Source organism: Danio aesculapii, chromosome 4 (genome assembly GCF_903798145.1).
Source record: "Danio aesculapii chromosome 4, fDanAes4.1, whole genome shotgun sequence".
Classification (NCBI taxonomy): Eukaryota; Metazoa; Chordata; class Actinopteri; order Cypriniformes; family Danionidae; genus Danio; species Danio aesculapii.
In genome coordinates, this window is record NC_079438.1 from 19,562,808 (window position 1) to 19,588,121 (window position 25,314).

A 25,314-nucleotide genomic window follows, 5' to 3' on the forward strand; every position below is an offset into this window, starting at 1 on the left:
AGATGTTGCTGTCGATTTATTGAACGTTTCTCTAGGCAACATCAGAGTGTAGGCACTACAAAAAAAAGCTAAATTGCGACTAGTCGCTGGACTTGAATTATTCAATATTGGATTAAACGCAGGCCCGCAACCAAACGTCACAAAAGCCACAGTTCCTCTCACAGAGAGAAAAAGCAAAAGCAGCTGGCTGTTCCGTAGTCGGCAGGGTTCAAACCTGCGCAGGGAGACCCCAATGGATTTCAAGTCCATCGCCTTAACCTCTCGGCCACGACTACACATGGTGGCAGCCTGTTGACTTTTTCTGCTGAATGTGGGCAACATTGAACGCAGCACAGTTGGGGCGTAAAGGGCCTGAGGTTGTAAAAAGCGGCACAAGCATTGCTTGCAGCTAACAGGAACACGCTGCCGTGACCCGGATTCGAACCAGGGTTGCTGCGGCTACAACGCAGAGTACTGATCACTATACGATCACGGCACACCGCTCGCTCACCGATAAGCTCTGCAGCTATCTGGACACTAAGGGACACTGGTTTGTTTGCAAGATTCAGAGGAGGACAGCATTTCCGTTAGGGGGCAATGAGCAAAATAAGCAAGTGGACTTAGTGGAAATACCAACCGACGTAGTCGGCAGGGTTCGAACCTGCGCGGGGAGACCCCAATGGATTTCGAGTCCATCGCCTTAACCTCTCGGCCACGACTACACCTGGCCTTGACTCGTCTGCTCTGTGGAGGATTGCAATTACGTATAGGAGGCTTGAAAGAAAAGAGAACAACAACATAAGTGGACGTGCAAAACAACGTAGTCGGCAGGATGCGAACCTGCGCGGGGAAACACCAAAGGATTTCTAGTCCATCGCCTTAACCACTCGGCCACGACTACAGACGTCTGCTTTCTCTCTCCTGCTGAGGTGGCAACCAAGCACAGGGTCAACAGGGGTAGAGGAAGGTGCACTAGCTCTTGTACAACTTTTCCGTACAATCTCTGGGAAGCAGGGACAGCATAGCTCTCTAATCTAACACACTCAGCTAACTTCATGGGCACTCTTTCCACACAAGCTGATGATCTGAATTCAGAGCAACGTGCTCTCGCAGGCCACACCACAATGGACAGCCACCAAGTGATATGAAAATAACAACGAGGTCTCTGACAAACAGACATGCCTTCGCCCAAACAGGGACTTGAACCCTGGAACCTCAGATTAAAAGACTTATGCTCTACCGACTGAGCTATCCGGGCTCCTGTCTGCAGAAGCACCTGTTTGCGGAGTTGGCCCTCTGCAAGCCCCTTGCCCCCCGACAACACTTTCTCATCACAGCACAGACCTGTGTCCTCTTAAAAAAAACAGATGCAGTCCTCCTCCAGGAAATGGCGTTTCAGAGCTGTGCCATGGCACTGCTGAGCTGCACCGTGAAAGACATTGAAGTCATTAGGTGTTACCAAAGCCATGGTCCAAAAGCATGGCCAAAATCACATTTCGCCTGGGCCTTTTGGAACTGTGCTAGCATCAGTCTTGAAAAGAGCTGTGCATAAAGCAACTCTCCAGAAGCAGATGGAGTGGGGAAAATGTGCCACAAAGGGACAGCCAAAAAGGACTGGGCGACTTGGAAAAAAAACTATCAAATCCCAATCTTGATGAGCCGTACAAGATGTTGCTGTCGATTTATTGAACGTTTCTCTAGGCAACATCAGAGTGTAGGGACTACAAAAAAAGCTAAATTGCGACTAGTCGCTGGACTTGAATTATTTAATATGGGATTAAACACGCAGGCCCGCAACCAAACGTCGCAAAAGCCACAGTTCCTCTCACACTGGTTTGTGACCGGGATTCAAACTGGGATATCTCTGGCCACAACACAGAGTACGGATCACTGTACGGTCGCGGCAAACCACTGTCACTCACCCACAGCTGCCTGGTCACTAAGTGACAGGGGCTTGTTTGTGAGATGCAGAGGAGGATTGCAATTACGTATAGGAGGCTTGAAAGAAAAAAGAACAACAACATAAGTGGACATGCAAATCAACGTAGTCGGCAGGATTCGAACCTGCGCGGGGAAACCCCAATGGATTTCTAGTCCATCGCCTTAACCACTCGACCACGACTACAGACGTCTGCTTTCTCTCTCCTGCTGAGGTGGCAACCAAGCACAGGGTCAACAGGGGTAGATGAAGGTGCACTAGCTCTTGTGCAACTTTTTCCGTACAATCTCTGGGAAGCAGGGAAAGCATAGCTCTCTAACACACTCAGCTAACTTCATGGGCACTCTTTCCACACAAGCTGATGATCTGAATTCAGAGCAAAAGCCACAGTTCCTCTCACAGAGAGAAAAAGCAAAAGCAGCTGGCTGTTCCGTAGTCGGCAGGGTTCGAACCTGCGCGGGGAGACCCCAATGGATTTCGAGTCCATCGCCTTAACCTCTCAGTCACGACTACACCTGGCCTTGACTTGTCTGCTCTGTTGGCCAGATGTGGGCAACACTAGATACAGCAGAGGTTGGGGTGAGAAATCCAGCCATGGCCTGAGGTGATGAAAACGTAGCCCAGCATGGCTTTCCGTTAACAGGTACGCGCTGCTGTGACTGGGATTCAAACTGGGATTTCTCTGGCCACAACACAGAGCACGGATCACTGTACGGTCGCGGCAAACCACTGTCGCTCACCCACAGCTGCCTGGTATCTAAGTGACAGGGGCTTGTTTGTGAGATGCAGAGGAGGATTGCAATTACGTATAGGAGGCTTGAAAGAAAAGAGAACAACAACATAAGTGGACGTGCAAAACAACATAGTCGGCAGGATTCGAACCTGCGCGGGGAAACCCCAATGGATTTCTAGTTCATCTAGTCCATCCTAGATTAAAAGTTGCTCTACCGACTAAGCTATACGGGCACCTGTTTGCGGAGTTGACCCTCTGAAAGCCCCTTGCCATAGCTTAGCGGAACCTTTTAGGTTCATCTCAAGAAGGTTTTCACAGCTACTGTGTTTCATCCACCAAACATTGCTCCCAAATTGAAGTGAGACCTTCAAAGACAACCCAGATGGGACTTGAACCAACAATGCCAAGCCCCGGAGGTTGATGCCTTATCCATTAGGCCACTGGGCCATTTTGCCCAGTACCGCCGCTCCCTATACGCAGAGTACGCAGGCTGCGTAGGGCCTCACCTCCGAAGGGGGGCACCATCTCCGGTGCTCAAAAAAAAAATCTCTTCCTTGTATATTAATATTAACAAAGAATTAATATATAATTAATATATAATTAATAATTAATATATATTTTTAAATGCATTTTATGATGAACGCAAAAAAACGTGACATGTGTCAAGACATTTTTTGCGTTCACGCGCGCGTACGCACATTCACGCGGCCCGGTCCACCTGTGTTCGCGCCTTTGCGGCTGCTAGCAGATAGATTAATGCAATACAATGCTCGGGAAAAGACAACAACAGTCTGGGGCTGAGAAGAGAAAAAGAAAAAAGCACAAGATGAATCCCGTGCATCCCTTTCAGGTATGTTCATTTGTCTGTGAATCTGAAAATCATATTTTATTTGAAGTAACATTACATTAGCGAGGCGAATTAATTAACCCTAAACATCGCCACAACTCCAACCAATCTGCCTGATTCACAGTGTAAACTAAGTTTATGTGAATTAATTTTGTGCTTTGCTGCCATTCATTGTTTTTGAGCTATAGTAAGACATAAATTTTTTTTTTGTTAAAATACTTTTTTTCCACAATAAACCAAGCCGTTTTCTATAGAAGCCAGTTCCCAACTTTGAATAAAAAAGAGAAAAAAAGTTGTTTGAGTGGGTTATGGAGACTATAATTCTTTTTAACTAATGCATTGGGAATTATAAAGCACTAAACAGACCATCTGAAACTAAGCTGTAGGTTGTGTGATTCCTTCAAAAGGATAAAATTAATTCTATATTATTTATCCATTATTCATTCATTCATTACAACCTTTTTTTCATAGAATTGCGTGAGAAAAACTAAAAATTCTAAAACTCAAATTCTGAGATATAAATTCACAATTCCGAGTCATAAAGTCAGAATTTAGATTCTGTCATGCAATTCTGATATATAATGTTGCAATTGTTTAATATAAAAAGTCAGAATTCTGAGAGTTTTTTCCTGTTAAGAATCCACAGTGTGCATCATGTATCATAGCAACCACTGTGTTGCGTCATCTATGATACCATAGACATATTTCCATGTACAATACATATGTCTGCAGTTCCCTTGTACACCCCATGAGGGCACCCTTACAACATGAAATGAATATAGCTGCTGAATTCAGGAAAATTCACATCAACAAAATGTATATCATATTGTTACACATAATGGATAAATATTTTCCAGTGTTGGTTTGACACCAGATTAATAAAGGGACTAAACTGAAAAGAAAAAGAATGACTGAATAATGGATAAATAATATAGAATTAATTTTAGCCTTTTGAAGGAATCACACAACGTACAGCTTAGTTTCAGATGGTCTGTTTAGTGCTTTATAATTCCTTTTAGACCAAATGCCTTAGTTAAAAAGAATTAGTCTCCATAACACACTCAAACATCTTTAAAACCCTCAATTCAGATTTTATATCATGCTATTGCGACTTTATTTCTCAGAATTGTGAGATATAAAGTCTAATATATATAATCTATTATTATAATAATTATATATCTAATATATTATCTAATATTATAATTGTGACTTTATAACTATGAGTTGTGACTTTTTATCTCACATTTCTGACTGTATAACTCAAAATCACTCATTCCTTCTTAGGTTGTTCATTTTTACCCTTTCACATGGTAGCGGCTCAAGCTGAAAATTCATACTGACAAGATAAAAGGCTAGTCGTTTATCTTTAGCCTACTTTAAAAGTGTTTCATATGTACGTTTACCAGCCTGCAAACTTTTAAAAGATGGGTTATTTACGTTAATTCAATTGGGAACTATCATCTACAATCTGGTGGTTTACCAGCTGTTTTTATGAGAACAAAAAATCCGATTCATGCTGACAGACTATACATAGCTTGTTTAAATTGCCGTCACTTTCTTTCTCGTCACGTCATTGTATTTTGTCCCCACAAAGCATTTTTTTAAGCACTTGTGTAAGAAATTCTGAATTCTTTGTTTAAAGCTACGTGTTTTACTATACTGTGGGTAGCCTAGTGTTTTGGTGTAGTGTTCTAGTTTTTCCGATGGGAAAAAAACAAAAGGTATGTAGTACCGTGGTTTGAACAAATAACAAATCAACATCGAATATTTTGTAAAAAGGTTCATTTTTTTTGTTTCTTTTTTAAACGATTCAGTGCGGAACTGTGGCCGAAAACGTTTAATCGACAAGTTGACACAAGATGACGCTCGGTTCAGTGATCTTTATTTCTATAGCCTTTGCAAAGTAGACTGTCACAATTGAAGTTTGTGTGATGCAAATCCTATACTGGAGGCTGTTTTTAAACATGGATATGACAAGTCACAAATACACACTTAATGCACCGAAACAACGGCAGTCATTTATTTGAATAGCACAATTCAACAACACGAAGAAGCATTACATTTAAAAACTGGAAAAAACGTGATTCCTGATTAAAAAAATAAAGTAAAAACGTTTAGGTAATAAATGCTTTATCAAACAGCCTAGCAATAGCAATTCCCACAAATTTACACTGGCTATTCATGCTGCTCCTGCCATATCCTAAATCCTTGACAGAATGTATCAGACAATGTTTTTGTGAAAGACTGACTTCACACCAAATAAAAAATATGAACTGCTACTTGTTCTCATTTTAATATTATTATATTACACACACACACACACACACACACACACACACACACACACACACACACACACAGTCTCTCTCTCTCTCACACACACACACACACACACACACACAGCTGTGGTTTTAAATGTGTCTCTTCTTGTGTTCAAATGCCTGTTTTCCCACTCTGGATCCAAACACAGCACACACTCGTCTCAGTCTGTTTGAGGAGAACAGAGCGGTGAAGTGTGTGGAGTGGAGGTTATGTGGATATATCAATGTCATATAAGCATCAGGAGATTCGTGATTGTGTGTTTGGATTTAATGCTCAGTCCTGGAGTTTGTACTGTTCTTCCTCCAATTGCTCATTCAGACACAATAACACACACACTCGTCTCTCAGTAAAGCAGCTGAGCAGGAGAATAGGAGTGTTTGTGGATCACAGTGTAAGAACTCTGATCTTCTACAACATCTATAGAGACACAATAAGCCTCATCCACTCAGTCCAGACCACATTCACTGAGCTGCTCTATCCTGGGGTTAGGATTGATTCTCCTGGATCATCAGTGCAAGTGAGCTGAAGACTGATGAAAGATTTACCCATAATCCACTGCAGTCAACAGCAGCAGTGTGTGTGTGTGTGTGTGTGTGTGTGCGCGCATATGTCCACTACTGTCTCTGTGTGTGTCTGTGTGTGTGTGTGTGTGTGTGTGTGTGTGAGAGAGAGAGTGTGTATGTGAGAGAGTGTGTTTATGTGTGTGTGAGCACATGTCTTCACTACTGTGTGTGTGTGTGTGTGCGCGCATGTGTTCACTTCTGCTGTGTGTGTGTGTGCATGCGTGCATTTTCACTGCTGTGTACATGTGTGTATGAGAGAGAGAGAGAGACTTATTTACAACCACTTTTTTAACACATTAATGAAAAAAATCACAAAAAGTTAGAAAAAAAAGGAAAATAAATATATATGAGCTGGTTAACTCACAATCATACATTAATCAAACGAGTATTTCCAAACAACCATTTTGACCAACTTCACAAAGGCATTGATTAATACACCATTTAGATCTAAAAGTGTCCAAATCATCAATCAACTCATAATACACATATTCTACTTTAATACGGGATTTAATAAGTTCCCTAAAAACCATCAGTCAAACCCAGATCTGTCAGTTTCCTTTTCCGTGACAACCAAATAGCCAATTTTGCTTTTCCAAAAATAAAATGTAATAAAACATGGACTTGCATCTTGTTCCTGTTGTATGTAGGCCCACAAATAAAAAGACTAAGCGTAAAAACCTCTCCCAACATTTGACAGTATTCATTCAGTTGATAAAAGAACATTTGTAATCTAGAGCAATTTAAAAATAAGTGAAACACTGTTTCATCCACATTGCAAAAAGGACACCCCTCCCTCACCTGTGGATCAATGTGTGCTCTGTGTCTGTTTGTGGCTATTATCCTCCAGCAACCTTTGGATCTGATCCAAATCCAGAAGAATCTGATCCAAAAAAAGAGTCTGCCACTTAGATTCTTTCATACCTTCAAGCATGTGGAAATGCACTACTTTTACACAAAGAATATACAGAGTTTTTTTCCTGCTTCTTCAAAAAGACTTGGCTGAGGTGTTCTAAAAGAGAGAAGTCCTCCTTCTGTCTCCTGACATCCTCCTGTATCCGCTGAAAGAATCGACTCTGGAAATACAGAAGCGTCCTCCTCCGAAGTCAATGTAATATTCACTGGCAAATTCTACCGTATTTCAATCAACAGCCACCCTAACTGATCTCATGCCCAATCTTAAGGCTAAGGCCTCAGCATTTATCCATTGTCCTTCAGAAACCAAATGTCCAATTTTAGTGATCTTTGCAGACCACAAAGCTTTTCTGAAAGACTCAGATTTAAAAATGTCCAGGTCTATAGCAGAGTTAAAAAGGAGTGTTTCTTGTCTCGAGCAGAGGCCCCGTACATTCCGAGTTCTCTTGAAACCTTAAATCGTGACCATGTTCTCAGCAGTGATCTGTAAAAAGCTGTTAGACCAGTTAAATTCAGCTTGTTAGAGTCCATTAAAAATAAGTGACGATCCAGACCCATGTTACCAGCTTTCTTCAAGAGTGCACAGACAACTCCTGCCCAAAGAGAGAGAGAGAGAGTTTGTGTGTTTATGTGAGTGTGAGAGAGAGAGAGTGTGTGTTTTTGTGTGTGTGTGTGTGTTGAAGAGCCACTGAGCTAACAGCTGACAGGCCCGGGAAACACACACACCCTGTATATCTGACGGCAGACACGTGAATTAGGAAAACGTTTTTCTCTCGCGCTTGAACCGCATCTGACAGATTATAACGGCTTTAACATACACCTTTCCAAGTTGTGTGTCACATAAACACTCCGTAATCCATTAAAACGCTATTGAAACCCATTTTCAGAGCACAAATTACCTATTGTAAACTCTGTAAACAGAAGTTCTAACCATTCTTCAGGAAGATGCTGGTCGCTATGGCGCCCTCCATGCAGCAGCCAAGAAAAAGGTCTATACCCTGCTCTGTCCTCCTCCACCAACTCCTTATCAGCTGGCCTCCTTCTTTAAACAAAAACACTCAAATTAGCAGTCTATATCCCACCAAATCCAACCCAAATCTCCATCAAACAACACCCTCTGAAGAAAAATTCACTCTCTTCCTTCACTCCACACTGGCACATTCCCAACCACTTTTAAGCAGGTGTAACGGAGGCCAGCTAGTGAAGTGCTGTGCAGGTAAACCTCACTCCTCTGACCTCTAAAAGTGCTCTGGTGACAGACGTTAGGGGCCGTGGTCTTTAGCCCATTTGTTAGAGCAACTGCCATGCGGAAGGTTGCTGGTTCAAATCTCAGCTCAGAGCAGGTTGGGTGGTGTAGGGCCAGCGGGGTTACACAGGCCTGGGTAAACTCACTGTTCAAAAAAACATCACGCAACACCTCATTGGATGAAAAATACAGACCAGTCTCTCTCCTTCTATTTATTGCCAAAACGCTACAAAGGGCTGTTTTCAACTAAATTTCCACATTTTTAACTTACATCAAACTGCCTGAAGGATATCGGCTTACATCACCTTCCATGCAACTCCACACATTCAACACAATTTCTCAATCCAGCTGGGATCATCCACCATTACCCCATGTAGTTCGGTAAGAAATCTTGAAATCTGATTCTGGATGATCAGTTGTCCTTCAAAGAAGACGTTGCTAACACAGCTCCATCATGCAGATCTGCACTTTTCAACGTCAGAAAAATCTGACTCTTCTTAACAGATCATGCTGCACAACTTTTAATGCAGACTCTTGTCATTTCAAGGCTGGACTCTGACAGTGCTCTTCTAGCTGGAGTCTCATCCTGCACCCTTAATCCTCTACAGATGCTCCAGAACGCTGCAGCTCATCTGGTCTTCAATGAGAGCCCATGTAACTCCTCTCTTTACCCCTCTGCATTGGTTACCGCTCGAGGCTCATATTAAGTTCAAATCACTGGCACTGCACCCTCTTACCTCCACCTACTGCTGAAGGCCTACATCCCCTCCAGAAGCCTCAAATCTGGGAGTGATTGCAGGCTATACATCACTTTCCAAAACATTTTCATTGACTGTTCCATGCTGGAGGAATGTTTTCCCATTCCCAACTAAATGTAAAGGTATGATTCTCAAATGTAAGATTCTCAGTCTCAAAAATAATTAAATAAAATAACTAAATAACATTCATCCATGCACAGCACTAATCATTTGTAAAATCCAATTCATAAATTCAAAGACAATTAATTTGTGAATTTAGGAATCGTGTGCTACTTAAAAAAATTCCAGAGATTTAAGGAGACTGCAAAATTTGTCCCATCTGGGGCAGTGGCTTTCTTTGAATACTACATGTGTTTATTGCAACCAAGTTAATCAATCGTGTGAAATGTATATTGTCTGGTACTAAACAAATGGTAGTGATATTAGCATAACTGTAAATGAAGAACTAGTATCAGAAACAGTATTTGTCTTGTAACATCTTGTAACATAGCAACTGCTCATTGGAAGACAGTGCCATTGGGATGGGTCAAACCAGATCACTTAAAAACCTACTGCAACGGTAAAACTTTGCTTTTTTCATTAGCTCGCTTATGCTCTCGGACAATGCAATCGGGTCGCAAAGAACTTTCCATGCAACCTCTTAAAGTTTAGGAACCGCCGAAACCACAATAAACTTCTGCAAACCGACTGTCTGTCACCCCGGTAACTTACGACAACTTCCACTCACAAGTAAGTGAATCCCAAGGACCTCACTGAAGCTGAGTCACCAACCAATCAGGAACGCTGTGTTGCGTCGAGGCCAGTCGGCGAAGGAAACTCAAACAAATGTTGTCTCTTGCTGATCTGGTGCAAATTGATCTTAAGCAGTTAAAGAGAAGCCAAACTTCTGCTTTTGTGGTTTCTCATGTGTGATTCTAAGATCTAGTAATAAGAGCTCAAATTAATTTGGGACGGTTGTCAACTCATTTTGCACAAGCACCAGAATTGATAACCACTGCTCTGAGGAACTCAAAATAACAAACTATCATACTCTAAATGAATTGCCTTCCTAAAGTTACTTCTCTACTTCAGTATATCCCTGTAAATATTTCTTTACAATATTTAAAACAGTTTGATAATTTAGACAATTAATTTCACTGAAACAATAAGCACCCTTGGTTGCATAGGAGTACATTGCAACAGCCAGTTGATAAAAAAGGGTTGGGGCTTCCTGAGCATTTATTTCATTATTACGCCTTCAGTCTGAGACATCTCGCGCACTGGTCCATCCATCCTGAGAGAGCTCCATCTTGGTTTATGGTTGAACAAGCCATCCTTCCCCTTTCACCACTAAAATGTCTATTTATTCATTTTATTTTGTAAATGTGTTATTTTTGAGGCTGATTTAAAAAAAATTATAATTGTTACTGATATAATTTTAGGTGTAGGCTAGGACTGTTTCTGCCATTTGCAGATAACGTTGTCCTTTTGGCTTCATAGGACATGGACCTTCAGCATGGATGGTTTGCTGCTGAGTGTGACGTAACAGGAAAAGAAACAGTACCTCTAAGTCAGAAACCATGGTGCTTGACTGGAAAAAGGTGGTCATCTACAGTTTGAAGGAGAGTCCTTACCCTAAATGGAGTTCAAATATCTGGGGGGTTTTTTCCCGAGGAATGAAATGTGAGATTTAAAGATGGATCAGTGCAGTGGCAGCAGTAATGCAGTTGATGTGATTGTCTGTTGTGGTGAAGGAGCTGAGGCGAAAGGCAATGTTCTCAGTTCTCAAAAGGACAAAATCTCGGATACAACCGGACACATTTTACAAAGTGTTATGACCCGCTTGTTTGAGTCGCAACATAAAAGAGACATGAACCAACAAAATAGCCTGAATGGAAATTATTTATTATAAAATGAAACTCATAGAACAATCAATCAAAGCAACCAACAACTGTCTAGGGATAATAATGAAGATAAAGAACTTAGGATATAATCAAAGCAACACTTTAACTACATGATACAAGTAATGCAAAACAAAACCTTAAGGTTAAAGAGTCAATGAGATGGCAGATCTTGACATGAGGACTCCTGAGTATCCTCTTTTGTGTTTTCAGATGTGTTAACTGATTAAATCTCTTGTCACAGTGTGAACACTTGTACGATCTCTCCAGTGTGAATCGTCTGGTGCAGTTTAAATTTTGGAGCTGTAATAAAAGTCTTCTCACACTCAAGCACATATACTCTCACACCACTGTGGATCTTCATGTGTTCATTAAGGTTTGCTGATCGGTTGAAACTCTTCCCACACTGAGTGCATGTGAATGGTTTCTCTCCAGTGTGGGTCTTCATGTGTTTATTAGGTCTGAGGAGTTGCTGAAACTCATCCCAAACCGAAGCTGCGGTCACACTAGAGTTTGAGCATGCGAAATTCTGTTGTACGGCGTTGCGAAAAGGGTCGGGATTTAACAAGATGATTACACATTAAAAAGAGAGCGATTGGTCCATATTTTAAATTTCTGGCTCGAGAGGTCATGTTTTAATCTTTGATTGGTCTCACAGAGTCAAGTGATGGGATTTCGCAAGTCAGAGTTCACCAAGCTTGAACTTTGCAAGGTGAGCTGCGAAACTTGATGCACGAACTTGCGTTTCCGGTCTGACGTACTTGCGTGCGTATTGAAGAATTTTTTGATGATTTTAACTTCATCCTAATCCAACCTAGACTAATCCTTGCATTAATAGTTTAACTGTTTTTAACTAATTACATGAGCTTATGCCGATGTGTTTATCCTGATATAACCTTATGTGCTTAACCTCATCTAACCTTGCTCCATAACAGCTGTGTCTTCGTGTGACTGATAACCGAGTTAACTCCTCTGTACTTGTTATCAACAAAATGTTACAATTCCACTTTCAGAGTGTGCTCATTTACAGGAACAATAACGGACGGGAGGGGCTAAGGCTTACTCTCTTTCAGGCTCTGTTATGTGTATGTGTGACTTTTTCTGTGCAGATTTGCTGTTCTGCATAACAACTGATGATCAAACTGATCTGGATGAAGGATCTTTCTTACTGAAGTGCCCCTGGGTGGGGCTGAAGAGAGACAACAATAAATATGGGTGTGGGTGTGTGTGCCCAGCTGACACAGACTGCCTGTGTTGCTATTCTAACACTCTGAGCTTTGTAATGCTTTATTCATCTAATTAATTAAATTGTTTAAACATATTTAGAGCCTCTAAATGATGTTTTAACCTGGGAGGACTAGGAGTAGTCTAACAGTATGAATGGAAGTCTATGGAGAGAAAAATCCAGTGTGACCGTGGCTTAAGTGCAAGTGAATGGTGTGGATCCTTGTGTGTAGATTAAGGGATGATGATTGGCTGAAACTCTTCCCACACTGAGTGCAAGTGAATGGTTTCTCTCCAGTGTGGATCCTCATGTGTTGATAAAGGTTTGATGAGCAGTTAAAACTCTTCCCACACTGTGTGCATGTGAATGGTTTCTCTCCAGTGTGGATCCTCATGTGTGTATAAAGGTTTGATGATTGGCTGAAACTCTTCCCACACGGAGTGCATGTGAAAGGTTTCTTTCCAGTGTGGATCCTCATGTGTAGATTAAGGGATGACGATATGCTGAAACTCTTCCCACACTGAGTGCATGTGAATGGTTTCTCTCCAGTGTGGATTTTCATGTGAGTCTTAAGACTGTCTTTTCTTCCAAAACTCTTTCCACACTGAGTGCAGGTGAAATGATTCTTCAAAATACCATCAGTCTGTAAATGAGTTTTTCCCTGAATTTTGACATGATGTTGCTCCTCTTTACTCTCCTCATTCTCTTCAATTTGGTCTGAAATAAAAAATAATAAAGTAAATAAAATAAAATAAAAAAAATATTAGTTTTCATTAAGTCTTAAAAACTCTCATCAAAATCTGAAAAGTGAAGACACTGGAAACATTGGCTACACACTGTAATTTTGATGCACACATATTTTAAAATAAATCAGATTATATTTTGTTTGGTCCATTAACGTGTACACATTTAAGCAGATTCAATTCCTCTTTATTTATCTAGTGCTTTTACAATGTAAAGTGTGTCAAAGCCGCTTAACATAGAAGTTATAGTAAATGGACTCTAAGCACAAACTCTGCTGATGTGTTTCTGGTAGAATATCAGTTAGGCTCTTTACTTCCACATAGCGTGTTCTACAGCGAAATCTAATAGCAGCGAAACCTAAACACATCAGAGCATGGCAAAAAAGGGAGATTTACACTTAAATTGATGAGGATCTAGCGCCAGTGGATGTCCAGCATCTGGAACATCATTATTGTTCAGTTCTGGAACCCACGGTAGTTGATTAATACACCAGATCAGGCTGACAATCTCCATAAAGAGGTGGAGTGACTGAATGAAGATTGCTTCGATGCTGTATTTGGTGATGTTTTTAAATTCTAACGGTACAGTTAAAAATTATGTACTAGAATTTAACCCAGATGAAAGTAGTAACAAGTTGTAATTGTATTTTATATTAAATAATATTACGTTTTTATCCATACTTTCAAAAGTTCAAATCTGTAGTCATCTTGATGAGTAAAAGTAAAAAAACAAAAGAAAAAATGATCAGCTTCCTCTGAAACATTTTGATGATATTTTAGATGAGCTGGATCATCATGTCATCCTGAGTATAAATAAACTTTCACTCAAACTATGCAGCTTCTCTGACTTCATCATTGACCTGAAACGCTGACCTCTCCTGTCACTCCATCCGTATAGTTAGTAACGTTCATACTTATGGATATTGTTTATTTATTCATTTATTTATGTTTTAATGCCGTATCAGCATCATTGGCTATATTCATGGCAAAAACATATAATAAAAAAAATAAAAATACAATATATAATCATAAAATCAAATCAGTTTCTTAACAAACATACATTGTAAAAAAACCAAGTAGCAGCAACACTAAAATCAAGTTTGATTAAAGATAAATATTCTAAAAGTGCTCCAGAAGGCACATTTTCAAACATTTCACACTCAGGGCTGCAAGATGGATTTAATTTAGTATTCTTATTATTAAAATATATCTAAATGAGGATCAGATGACTGAGTTGGTCTTTGAGAATGAAAATCAACCTGTTTGTTCCTGCAGATCTTCCTGTTTGACTCTGAATGTTTCTTCAATCTTCACATCTTCACACTCCTCTTTAATAAACGCCATCTTTATAACAGTGTGGAGATCAGTCGCTTCAGCAGGAGTTTTTCTCTGCGTTTGGATACTTTATCCTGTTTAAAATAAATATAACAATAAAAATGTCCTGTTTAAAATGAATAAAACAATGAACAGAAACAAAATAACATCTCTTCAACACTTGAGAGTAATTAACAAAAAGAAATCATCTAAGCAAGAAACAATAGCCACAAATGAGCTGATTAAAACTAGAACTCCATATCTTATATATAGTGATGAATACGTGAAATGACATTATGCTCTAAATTAAACCTTCATTAAAACACTTATTACACACATTTCTGTTACTTTATTCAAACTTTATTCAGGTTTGTTCTTAATTGTTTTGTTAGTTTTATTGATTTTATTATCTGTTTACAGTAAGGTTGTAGCACTTAATTTCTACAATAATTTTCTCTCGGGGACAAATAAAGTTTATCCTATCTTATTCAAACAATAGACCTTACTGTGAGTAAAAGAGTACTTCGTTGTATAAAGGGTTAAAATAATATTGTCAACAGCATTAGCATACATTTAGCATTAAATGAACAACCTGAAATTTTAATCTGTCGGTTTACATCTGTTTAAAAGCTTTAAAACAAACCTTTCTCCAGTTGAATCACAGTGTGAGAGTGGCGCGGCCTTATGACGTCACACGCCACGCCAAAATAAAAGTCTTTTTTTTGTTTAGCTTCCACTACCCCCCCCCCCCCCCCCCCCCCCCCGCGCACTCTCAATCATGACTTATTAATACATTTCTCTTTTCCACTTTCTATTTTGTATTTGTAAGACATCATTATTTATATTAATTGAAAAAACCCATTTACCCCCACTAGATCTTTGCCTTCTGGTAGGTTGGTAAGAGGTTGCATTTTCTTTAAACGATTGCATTTCTTTATCCATAGCTTTAACTCATTCACTTGCATTCACGGAAGTTACCACCTCTTTGTATGTTTGAATGGGGAAACATTCAAATTCAAAAATTGCTGGCCAGGTCCCAACCTATATATGGAATAGGTTGAAACTTATTTGCTCTACAGTCCATTTGTCAGGATAAAAACAATACTTATAATCAAATAAACAAACAAACAAAAAACTAAATAGTTGTAAAGAGGCTTTTAAAAATGACTGAAGAACTTAAAACAACGTTGAACAATGCATCCACACGTTTAGATATAAAACATTTTATAATGTTAGCATTTAGATATTATTTGACTGTAAATTCAGAATGTGCAACTTACCTTTTCAGTCTTCAATGAAGAAGTGGGATGAGAAATGGGTTTTTCTTTGTATGTTGTTGTTGGTAATAATCCCAATGAAGGAATTTACAATCGTAGTTTGTCCTCCTCAGTTGTTATCTTATAGCTAAATAAGCCAATGAAGATTCAGTTAGGAACCCAGAATATATAAACACAACCCTGCTAAGCTACTGGATCTGGAATGTGATTGGATAAGACTCAATTGGCCCCCATTAATGCTGGTATAAAGATGCAAATGAGCAGTGGAGAGCAGTGAAGACTCAAGACACATAATGTGGGGGATGGGAAGTTCAGCAGCTTTACAAACCAGTTTTACAGAGAAATAATGATGTATTGGGAAAATAAGTTGACTTTAGCCATCATTTGATTTGTTGTTGTTGTTTTATAAGACTATTGATGGAAGCTTTTTTTTTTTTTTTGGCTGCTGCATTTTGTAGTTAGTGTTGATACACTTATGTTGAGGTACTTAAAAAAAGTACAGTGGAGGCCTTGGTCACACTAGAGTTTGTGCTCGCAAAATTCTGTTGTAGGGTGCTGCAAAAAAGGCGGGATAAAACAATATGATTAGACGTTGCTAAAAGCGAGCGATTGCTCCAAATAGCTCATGTTTTGATCTTCTATTGGTCTCATGCACTCACGTGATGCGATTTCAAGCTTTGGTCTTACCTTTGTGGAGTCCACTGTTAAATCTGTCATGCATCTATATATTTATAATTAGGAAATAATTACATCACAAGTAAAATTATTGTATAGGCAGTTTATGCAGGGTAATTCAATGACAAGAGTTCACTTTTATATCTACACAATGCAGAACTTTTAATGTGATTAACCTGCTCCACCTACACTAACTACAGCATTTCTCAGACTTTTTTTTCAGTATGGTGTAATTACAGAGGTGAACATCACATAAAACAACAACTGCACTTACTCCTGTAACTTGTTTTCAACAATGAAATTTAAATATCTGTGTCACATATTCATTTAAATAAATGGATCATCATCATGTGCAATCATCTTTGTTAATAGCTGCCTAATAGGCCAGACCATTAATAGGACCATTTTACATATAATAAACCTGTTAACAGGTATAGTTGTTCATGCCAATACCAACTTGATAGCCTAAAGCATATTACATGAACAGGACCTGCCTTACATCTCTTAAGACAAATAAGAAAAGGTGTCTATAACAATACATGCTTGATTCCCCAGATCATTACACAGTTACATCTGAATGGTGCCTTTTCACACGTTTAAAAATAACAATTTGTAAGCATAGTTCTTCACCAATACTAGTTTAATACCTCAAATAATTACACGTGTGTGAGGCGTCACAGTGGTGCAGTAGGTAGCACGATTGCCTCACAGCAAGAAGGTTGCTCGTTCGAGCCTCAACTGGGTGAGTTGGCATTTCTGTGTGGAGTTTGCATGTTCTCCCCGTGTTTGTGTAAGTCTCCTCCAGGTGCTCTGGTTTCCCCCAAGTCCATAGACATGCGGTATGCATACGGTGCGTGTGAATCAGTGTGTATGCGTGTTTCCCAGTAATGGGTTGCAGCTGGAAGGGCATGCACTGCGTAAAGGATGTGCTGGATAAGTTGGCGGTTCATTCCACTATGGCGACCCCTGATTAATAAAGGGACTAAGCTGTAAGGAAAATGAATGAATATATGGGTAATATCATATGAGTAGCAGTGCGATGTGGCCTTCTATCATTTTTTTGTATTTCTATTTGTTGTAATGGCCTGTTGTTATTGCAATAAAAAAAATAAATTTCAAAAAGCAGTGTGATGTGGCTGTATATCAGCACTGGTGGGAGGCATGCGTTATAGTGTACACTAGGCACTCGAGAACGAGTGTCCCTCTACCTGTTGTTTCAATCCCCTGAGAACTTTGCTCATCTTCAGAATGCAAATGAAGACACTTTAGAAGAAATCTAAGAGCTCGCTCGTCTGTCATAGACAGCAAGAGTCCTGAGATGCTCAAAGTCCAGAAAAGGAACCAAAAACATTGTCCAAAAAAATCGACTTCCAAGAAAGATTTTTGTGACAGAAAATGTTGAAAAAAGCAGCCAAAGTAGGAACTGTGGCTGTTTTTTGCCCCTGTAGCCTGTTCTCTTCATTTGCATTCAGCAGAAGACACTCAAACAGATTTGGAACAAGTAAAGGATGAGTAAATGACAGAATTGTAATTTTTGTGTGAACTACCCCTTTAATGCTTCTGTAAGTAAAGTTAAATATTATATTACAGATATTATTTTTAAAAAAAAAACCTAGATAAGTTGTAAAATAGGAAGGAAGAGGTCATAATTACGAGGATGAGATTTGGACTCAGATATTAATAGGAAGTAATGTGTTTTAGACATGCAAGTCATCATAAAGTGGATTAAAACCACTTAAAAATGTGTAAAGGTTTTAATCAGCTTCAAATACTGAATATATGTGTGTCTCTGAGAGAGCAGATATGGTGTAAAGTAGAAAACAGAAATGTATCAATAAGTCATGACTAAGAGTAAGTGGCAAAAAAGGCAAAAAAAAAAAGACTTTTATTATGCTGTGTCGGTGTGACGTCACAAGGATGCGCCGCTCCTGCACTGTGATTTCATACTGTGATTCAACTGGAGGAAGGTTTGTTTTAAAACTTTTACACAGATATAAACCGATTGATTAAAGTTTCAGGTTTGTTGTTGACATTATTTTAACCCTTTATACAACGTAGTGCTATTTTACTCACAGTAATGAGGGCTAATTGTTTGAATAAAGTAACAGAAATGTGTGTAATAAGTATTTTAATGGTTTAATTCATTAAATAGCATAATGTCATTACATTCAAAGTATACATCACTATATATAAGAAATGGAGTACTAGTATTAATCAGCTCATTTGTTTCTTGCTCTGACTTACTCTTTTAGCTGATTTATTTTTGTTAATTACTCTCATATAAAGAAACTGTTGCAGCAAGTGTTGAACAAAAGTTATTTTGTTTCTGTTCATTGTTTTATTTATTTTAAACAGGATATTTTTATTGTTTTGTTCATTTTAAACAGGATAAAGTGTCCAAACGCAGAGAAAAACTCCTGCTGAAGCGACTGATCTCCACACTGTTATAAAGATGGTGTTTATTAAAGAGGAGAGTGAAGATGTGAAGATTGAAGAAACATTCAGAGTCAAACAGGAAGATCTGCAGGAACAAACAGGTTAGTTTTCATTCTCAAAGACCAACTCAGTCATTTGATCCTCATTCAGATATATTTTAATAATAAGAATACTAAATTAAATCCATCTTGCAGCCCTGAGTGTGCTGCCTAGTTCTTCTAAATGCACATAAGCACTCATTGAAAGACACGAATGAGTTTCTTTCATTACTTGTTCTTGTGTCTTTTGTCATTCTTTTTATGTATTATTAGTCTACCACTTTCTCTACCTTCTTAAGGTTATTGCTTCTCTTGTTGTCCTACTGTTTGTAAAGCGTCCTTGAGCACTGGCGCTATATAAAATAAATAAAAACAATAAATTAAATAAAGTTTAACTGAGCTGACGATATTTGACCTACAGTATTCTCATAGAAGATATCTGCTATTTGCATCTGTCACATTGATAACAAATCCCTTTTTTCATTTTTAAACTTGTTTCTAGTAGTTGTTACTAGTTCTCACAGATAGTATCTGAGTTAGAATTACATCATTACTATAATAACTAATTACCAGGGCTATTGTGTTTAAACAAGGTTTCTTAAAATGTATTAAATTCCAAAATCAAAATTTTAGAACTTAAAGTCTTAAATTTAGTGAAATATTGTGTTGTAGCTCTTAAATCTTTTTTTTAAACAAGTCTTCATTTTCCTTTGTTCATGTTTTGCCACCATTTTTTTTTTTTGTTTACAATTTTGCCAAAACCCATGCAATCACCAACAATCCATCTCAATAAAACTCTTCATTCAAAAATGTCATTTTAACTCTATTTATCATAATGGTTTAATTAGTTTTCTTACAATAACATTTGTTTAAACGTGCTCCATGTATTTACTGCTGAGGACATTGACCTGGACAGATTGTTGTGCAAAGATTTAGCTTATTATAGTTTTTAAAACTTTTAACGTTCATGTTTTATTATTTTTTTAAAGAAAGTTTATGTTGTAAAAAGCGTATGGACACAAGTAGAGCTTGCTTGTTTTTACGCAATATTTTAGTCTTTTGCTAAATGTATTCAATTACAATATTTTTTGAAATCCTGGATTAAAGTACGTCAGAAAACGAAAGTGCCCCCAATATTAAACATGCTGAATGAAATGGACACAAAAATAATTAATTATTATAAAACATTGTACAGTATTCTACACTATATGCTGTTGCTGTGGGACGACGTGAGACAACACAAACAAATTATAGTGGAACAATAACATTTAGCATTGCATTGACTACAACTGGCCAACAAACTATGCAAAAAATTGAGTGTAAAGTTTGTGAGAAATTCTCAGAATATTGACCATATTCTTCACATACCAGCAGGCGCCGCCATTGGAATCTTTTTGCTTGAGACTTTTTTTAAAGGATGAATTTTTAAATCCTAAAAACAGTGTTATGCTGCTTAGGCATGGAATGGTATATGTAAAGTTTATTCTTTTTTTATGTTTTGTTTTAAGTTTATTAGGACAACAGTATCTCCAGCAGAAAAGATATGCAATGATGCTGTTTTAAATTGTAAAGAAAACTGTGTTTATGAAACAAATGAAGACAGCAGAAGTCAATGATTCATATGAATTATTTATCCTGACATGTTTACTGCTTCAAAATAAGTAAAAGTTTCTCAAAATAAAATATATTGTGTTCAAAGCCAAAAAAAAAAAAAAAAAAAAATTTTTGTTTTTTATCCAGACATTTAAAAAGAATATATTTTAGAGCAGTAATCACAGTACCATGAAAGCGTGATATTTTTAATCAAGGTTATCATACTGTCAGAATCTTATACTGACCCATGCCTAATGCTGCTTGATTTTGCAAAGCCATATTTTCTAATTTTATTATTTTTCTTTACTTTTCATGAACACACTTGTTTGTAGAGCAAGTAGTGTGACCATTTTCTGCTATTTATTATTTCTGGTAATTTCTTCAATAGGCAACTGAATTGTAAGTGCTAAAACAATAGCATATGAGATCAGGTCACTGCTATAACATGATTGACAATTGTCGCTGTTTGTCATTATACTCTATTTATCCTGAGAGCTGATGCTGAGTATTCTTAGGGCTTTTCACTCTTGAAATTGTTAACCCTGGGTTATTCTAACATTCACGTTCACGTTCCACACTATTCATGGGGTTAAAAAAATAATCCTGGGTTTTCATTAACAGACGTTTCACATTGGAAAACCCCGGGTTATCATAATTATTTGTATATTTACATTGTCACTGTCCCTGATTGGACATTTTTGCATCTTGTCGGGTATATAAAATGTCACCTTGTAGATCTTCAGCTAAGCCTCAGGACATGCACAAAGGCAAGAAAACAAAGACAAAAGTACAAATGAAAGAAAACAAGTAGCAAATGTGGCATTGAGCATTTGCATTTACAATAACAATAATACAAATTTAGGTGTGAATTATGCGTACTTGCTATGAACATGCAAGATTTTTTCAATCAGGTCTTCCAAGCAAGTTACACATTTTTAAATCGAGTGGAAGATACACATGAGGGAAGGCAACACAAGTAATCCAGAGTGAGTGCATTTGACCATTTGCATTTAAAAAGAGCTTGGTTTTCCTCTGACCCCAAAAATGTAATATTCTGCAAGGTATATGGTCTGATTTTTGAGCTGAAACCTCAGACACATTCTAGGAATACCTAAGAATTATTTACGTCTTGTAAAAAAGGGTTCATAATAGGACCCCCTTAAATCAATGATCTCAAACTCAATTCCTGCTGGGCCGAAGCAAGTTTAGCTTCAACCACCTCCAACTCACCCCGCTTAATAGTCTCTGGTAGTCTTAAAGACCTTGATTAGTTTTGTCAACTGTGTTTGATTAGGGTTGGAGCAAAACTGAGCAGAGCTGCGGCCCTCCGGGAATCGAGTTTGTGACCTATGCTTTAAAGGGATAGTTCACCCAGAAATGAAAACAGCCTCACCATTTACTCATTTTTCTCACGATCGCGGCAGTACATCATTTCATTTACACACAGTCTAATATCCATTAGCGATTCTGCAGTTCCAAACCCTTGGGTGCACACAAAGGTTCGGATAATATTACCATTGCATGTATAACGCACACACATACATTCACTTGTCACCACATCTGTTAATATTCCCAATATACACACACAGACACCAAATAGGGTACACATAAATATTTATTAAATTTATATGCAAGTTTCACATATCATCTTGTTAGTTTGTATGGTGTTGCAGTCCAGATTACCTGAAGCAACTGGCAAACTCCGGTAGCTGGATGCGCGATCACTCCGATAACTGGACTGTCTTAATGTTGCCTGTTTTTGGGGAAGAGCTGGGAATACAAAACTAGAGTAATAGGAAAATACATGAAATGACACATGTATTGGTCAATATGATGTATTATTATTGTTAAATACACCTGTTATGATACTGGAGATTATCTGAATGTGATCATCTATATAAGTGCCATATTTTAGTACTCACCCCAGGGAATTTAGTGGAGTCCATGTGGGGTGGGGCATCTAGTAAATAAGCCTGTTGGTAGTTGAGGGTGGTCTTTTACAGTGGGAGGCAAATAGTGCTAGTGTCCCGTACCTTTTTGTGGAAGGCTGAACAGCAAAGAGCGTTAATTTCTACATCTATATATTTATTTTCTTGTTTATTTGTTTTCATTTTTGTTTCTTTATTTTCCTGATATCTTTTTTTTTTCACTGATATATTTGTACATATTTATAAGAATATTTATAAGTGCTCTGTTTTATTCTTTGTGACCTGTATTCTATCATGCCTTGTCATACTCTCCCTTGTGTGGTTTTAAAACTTTGAGTTTCTTGATTCTGTTGAGCAGAAAGGAAGATATTGTGAAAAAACACTGGCTTACTTTGTGTTCCAGAAGAAAAGAAATGTTTAAAACCACATGCCGGAGAGTGAATAGTAAGGTCATTTTTATTCTTGAGAGAAACATCCATTTCATGCTTGTCTCTTTGTGCCATTCTAAAGTTCACTTTTTATTTAATTTTTTAAGAACTGGTGGTGCTCAAAGAAGAGACTCATCAACAGAATGAAATGGAAGAGTTTGAGAAACACCAAGAAATAACGACTGACGAAAAACCCACACTGACTAAAAAGACTGCATCATGCGGAAGACCTTGGAAATCCAAATCTGGGAGTAATTTCACTTGTCATCAATGTGGAAACTCTTTCAGTCGAAAACACAACCTTCAAGTCCACATGAGAATTCACACTGGAGAGAAGCCTTTCACCTGTAAAGAGTGTGGGAAGAGTTACAGTCAAAAACCAAGCCTTAATGTTCACATGAGTGTTCACACTGGGGATAAGCCTTACATCTGCGAACAGTGTGGAAAGAGTTTTGCTAAAATCCATGGCTTTAAAGCCCACCTGAGAATTCACACTGGAGAGAGGCCGTACACATGCAAACAGTGTGGAAAAAGCTTCTACCATGCAGGAAACTTTGCAGCGCACATGAGAATTCACACTGGGGAGAAGCCTTACTCCTGCCATCAGTGTGGAAAGAGTTATAACCAAAATGTCACCCTTGAAGTCCACATGAGAACACACACTGGAGAGAGAAGTTTCACTTGCATACCGTGTGGGAAAAGTTTTCCTCAAAAATCAAACCTTGACACCCACATGAGGATTCACACTGGAGAGAAACCTTACACATGCACAGAGTGTAGTAAAAGTTTCACATGTAAAAGCACACTCAATTACCACATGAAAACTCACAGCAGAGAGAAGCCGTTTCCATGCGATCAGTGTGGAAAGAGCTTCATAAGTAAGCTAACTTCATGAACCACATGAATGGTCACACTGGAACTATAGTGTTCACATGTGATCAGTGTGGAAAGAGTCTCACACGCAAAGACTACATTAAGAAACACATGATGACTCACTCAGGAGAGCGTTTTAAATGCAGTGAGTGTGGAAAAGACTTTAAACATAAAAGAACCCTCAGCACTCACATGAAGCTTCACAATGGAGAGTCCTCAAAATTGAGACCTTGTCCACACTAATTTGATAGCCCGGATAAGTTGAGTTTACTTTAAAAAAGAAAGAGAAAACTGGTTGCCCTAAAAAAAAAATGTATACTTAAAAAACAAATAAATAAATAAAAAAAACTTGAGTGAGCTCTACTTAAAACAGACCCCCTAGTTTTACACTAATTTTTTTGGTGATCAATAAAAAAAATTTTCTGAGATTTAAAAATGACTGATATTGTGGTGGTAATTCCCAGACACTTGCAGACAATTTTGCAATTGAAAAAAAAATTGTCTCTTGTCAAGACAGGATCTGAAACAGTAGGGATTAAGTCAAAGGAAGGTTGTATTACTCTTATATTTATCCACGATCTTACTTTCTCTCTGATTTCACTCACCAGAGCATCTGACATCATCACGCATAGGACATGCGTTAGGGCTTCCCCTACCGTAATCCACCTAAAACACGGATTGCCGTAAAACTCGTCAATGGCAGGGAAGCGTTTTCTCTCGTTAATTGCAGCGAAATCCAACAAAATAATTTAGCGATTTTATGCAGCACATGATACCACGAATCAACGAATCCTTTACTAAAGCGTTGGCAATGAATTTTGTAATCAATTTGTTGTGTCGTGCGATGCGGAGATGTTAGATTATTAAAAATAAATTCAAGACAGTAAAAGCTTCACCAAGAACCTTGCCTGGTCATGAGTTGATGCAAAGACCATTTTCCCTGGAGTGAAGCGTCAAAACCCTAAATGAACTGATATAAGGGAGATTGTAAAGTATTACAGTGAAATTAAGACCACTTTACCAATCAAACAGAGACATTTAAAATGACACCAAACATGAATATAGAGCCACAAGATACACCATATTAAAAAACTTGGACATTCTGTGTGGAATGTGATGGAGCTGCTCTGGTGGAGAAGGTAAAGTCCAGAGCAAAGAGGGGGATTCGGGATGCATGATCAAGACAACCTGAACAACTGCTTTCCTAGCTGATCTTCTTCTCAGATTAAAAAGTTTATTGTTTTAGTGCCTGACCATTCTCGTGGTCTTGTCTTATGTGGAGTTCCATAACAGTTTGTAGGGTTTAATATAATGGAGAGATATAGCCATCCTTACAAAGGCAGAGAAATCTGTGCGACCCTAGTCATCCAATATGTGGGAGCATTTCACAAAAAAAAAAAAAAAAAAAAGTGTGTTAACGGCCAAACATGCAAACGTGATGATGGGAGCACCACAGCAATGATCCAGCACCTGAAAAGCAAACATGTTGGAGTCTTTGAGATGTAATATTGCTATCTGGATATACTTATTTATTTTTATTATGTAATGAAATAACACTTTTGTTCACAGAAGAAACATTATGAATTAAAAAGTTATGACACAACT

The 25,314-nt window shown here is 38.2% G+C and overlaps 1 protein-coding gene, 4 non-coding genes and 1 pseudogene across 5 annotated transcripts; 1 reads left to right on the forward strand and 5 right to left on the reverse strand.

Moving 5' to 3' along the window:
* Window positions 1–193: 193 nt before the first annotated feature.
* On the reverse strand, window positions 194–275 carry trnas-uga (transfer RNA serine (anticodon UGA)). The gene has a single exon. It is a non-coding gene; the product is annotated as a tRNA-Ser (tRNA).
* Window positions 276–619: 344 nt separating this feature from the next.
* trnas-cga (transfer RNA serine (anticodon CGA)) lies at window positions 620–701 on the reverse strand. The gene has a single exon. It is a non-coding gene; the product is annotated as a tRNA-Ser (tRNA).
* A 1,321-nt stretch (window positions 702–2,022) lies between these two features.
* Window positions 2,023–2,104, reverse strand: trnas-aga (transfer RNA serine (anticodon AGA)). The gene has a single exon. It is a non-coding gene; the product is annotated as a tRNA-Ser (tRNA).
* A 245-nt stretch (window positions 2,105–2,349) lies between these two features.
* On the reverse strand, window positions 2,350–2,431 carry trnas-cga (transfer RNA serine (anticodon CGA)). Its single transcript has one exon. It is a non-coding gene; the product is annotated as a tRNA-Ser (tRNA).
* Window positions 2,432–11,216: 8,785 nt separating this feature from the next.
* On the reverse strand, window positions 11,217–14,551 carry LOC130222198 (gastrula zinc finger protein XlCGF49.1-like). The gene is made up of 2 exons (XM_056454835.1): window positions 14,407–14,551; window positions 11,217–13,121 (listed from the first exon to the last, which is right to left on the reverse strand). Exons 1-2 carry the CDS (start codon window positions 14,489–14,491, stop codon window positions 12,568–12,570), a joined length of 639 nt encoding a protein of 212 aa, XP_056310810.1. The 5' UTR covers window positions 14,492–14,551; the 3' UTR covers window positions 11,217–12,567.
* Window positions 14,552–18,806: 4,255 nt separating this feature from the next.
* LOC130222137 (gastrula zinc finger protein XlCGF8.2DB-like) lies at window positions 18,807–23,988 on the forward strand (annotated as a pseudogene).
* The last annotated feature ends 1,326 nt before the right edge of the window (window positions 23,989–25,314 follow it).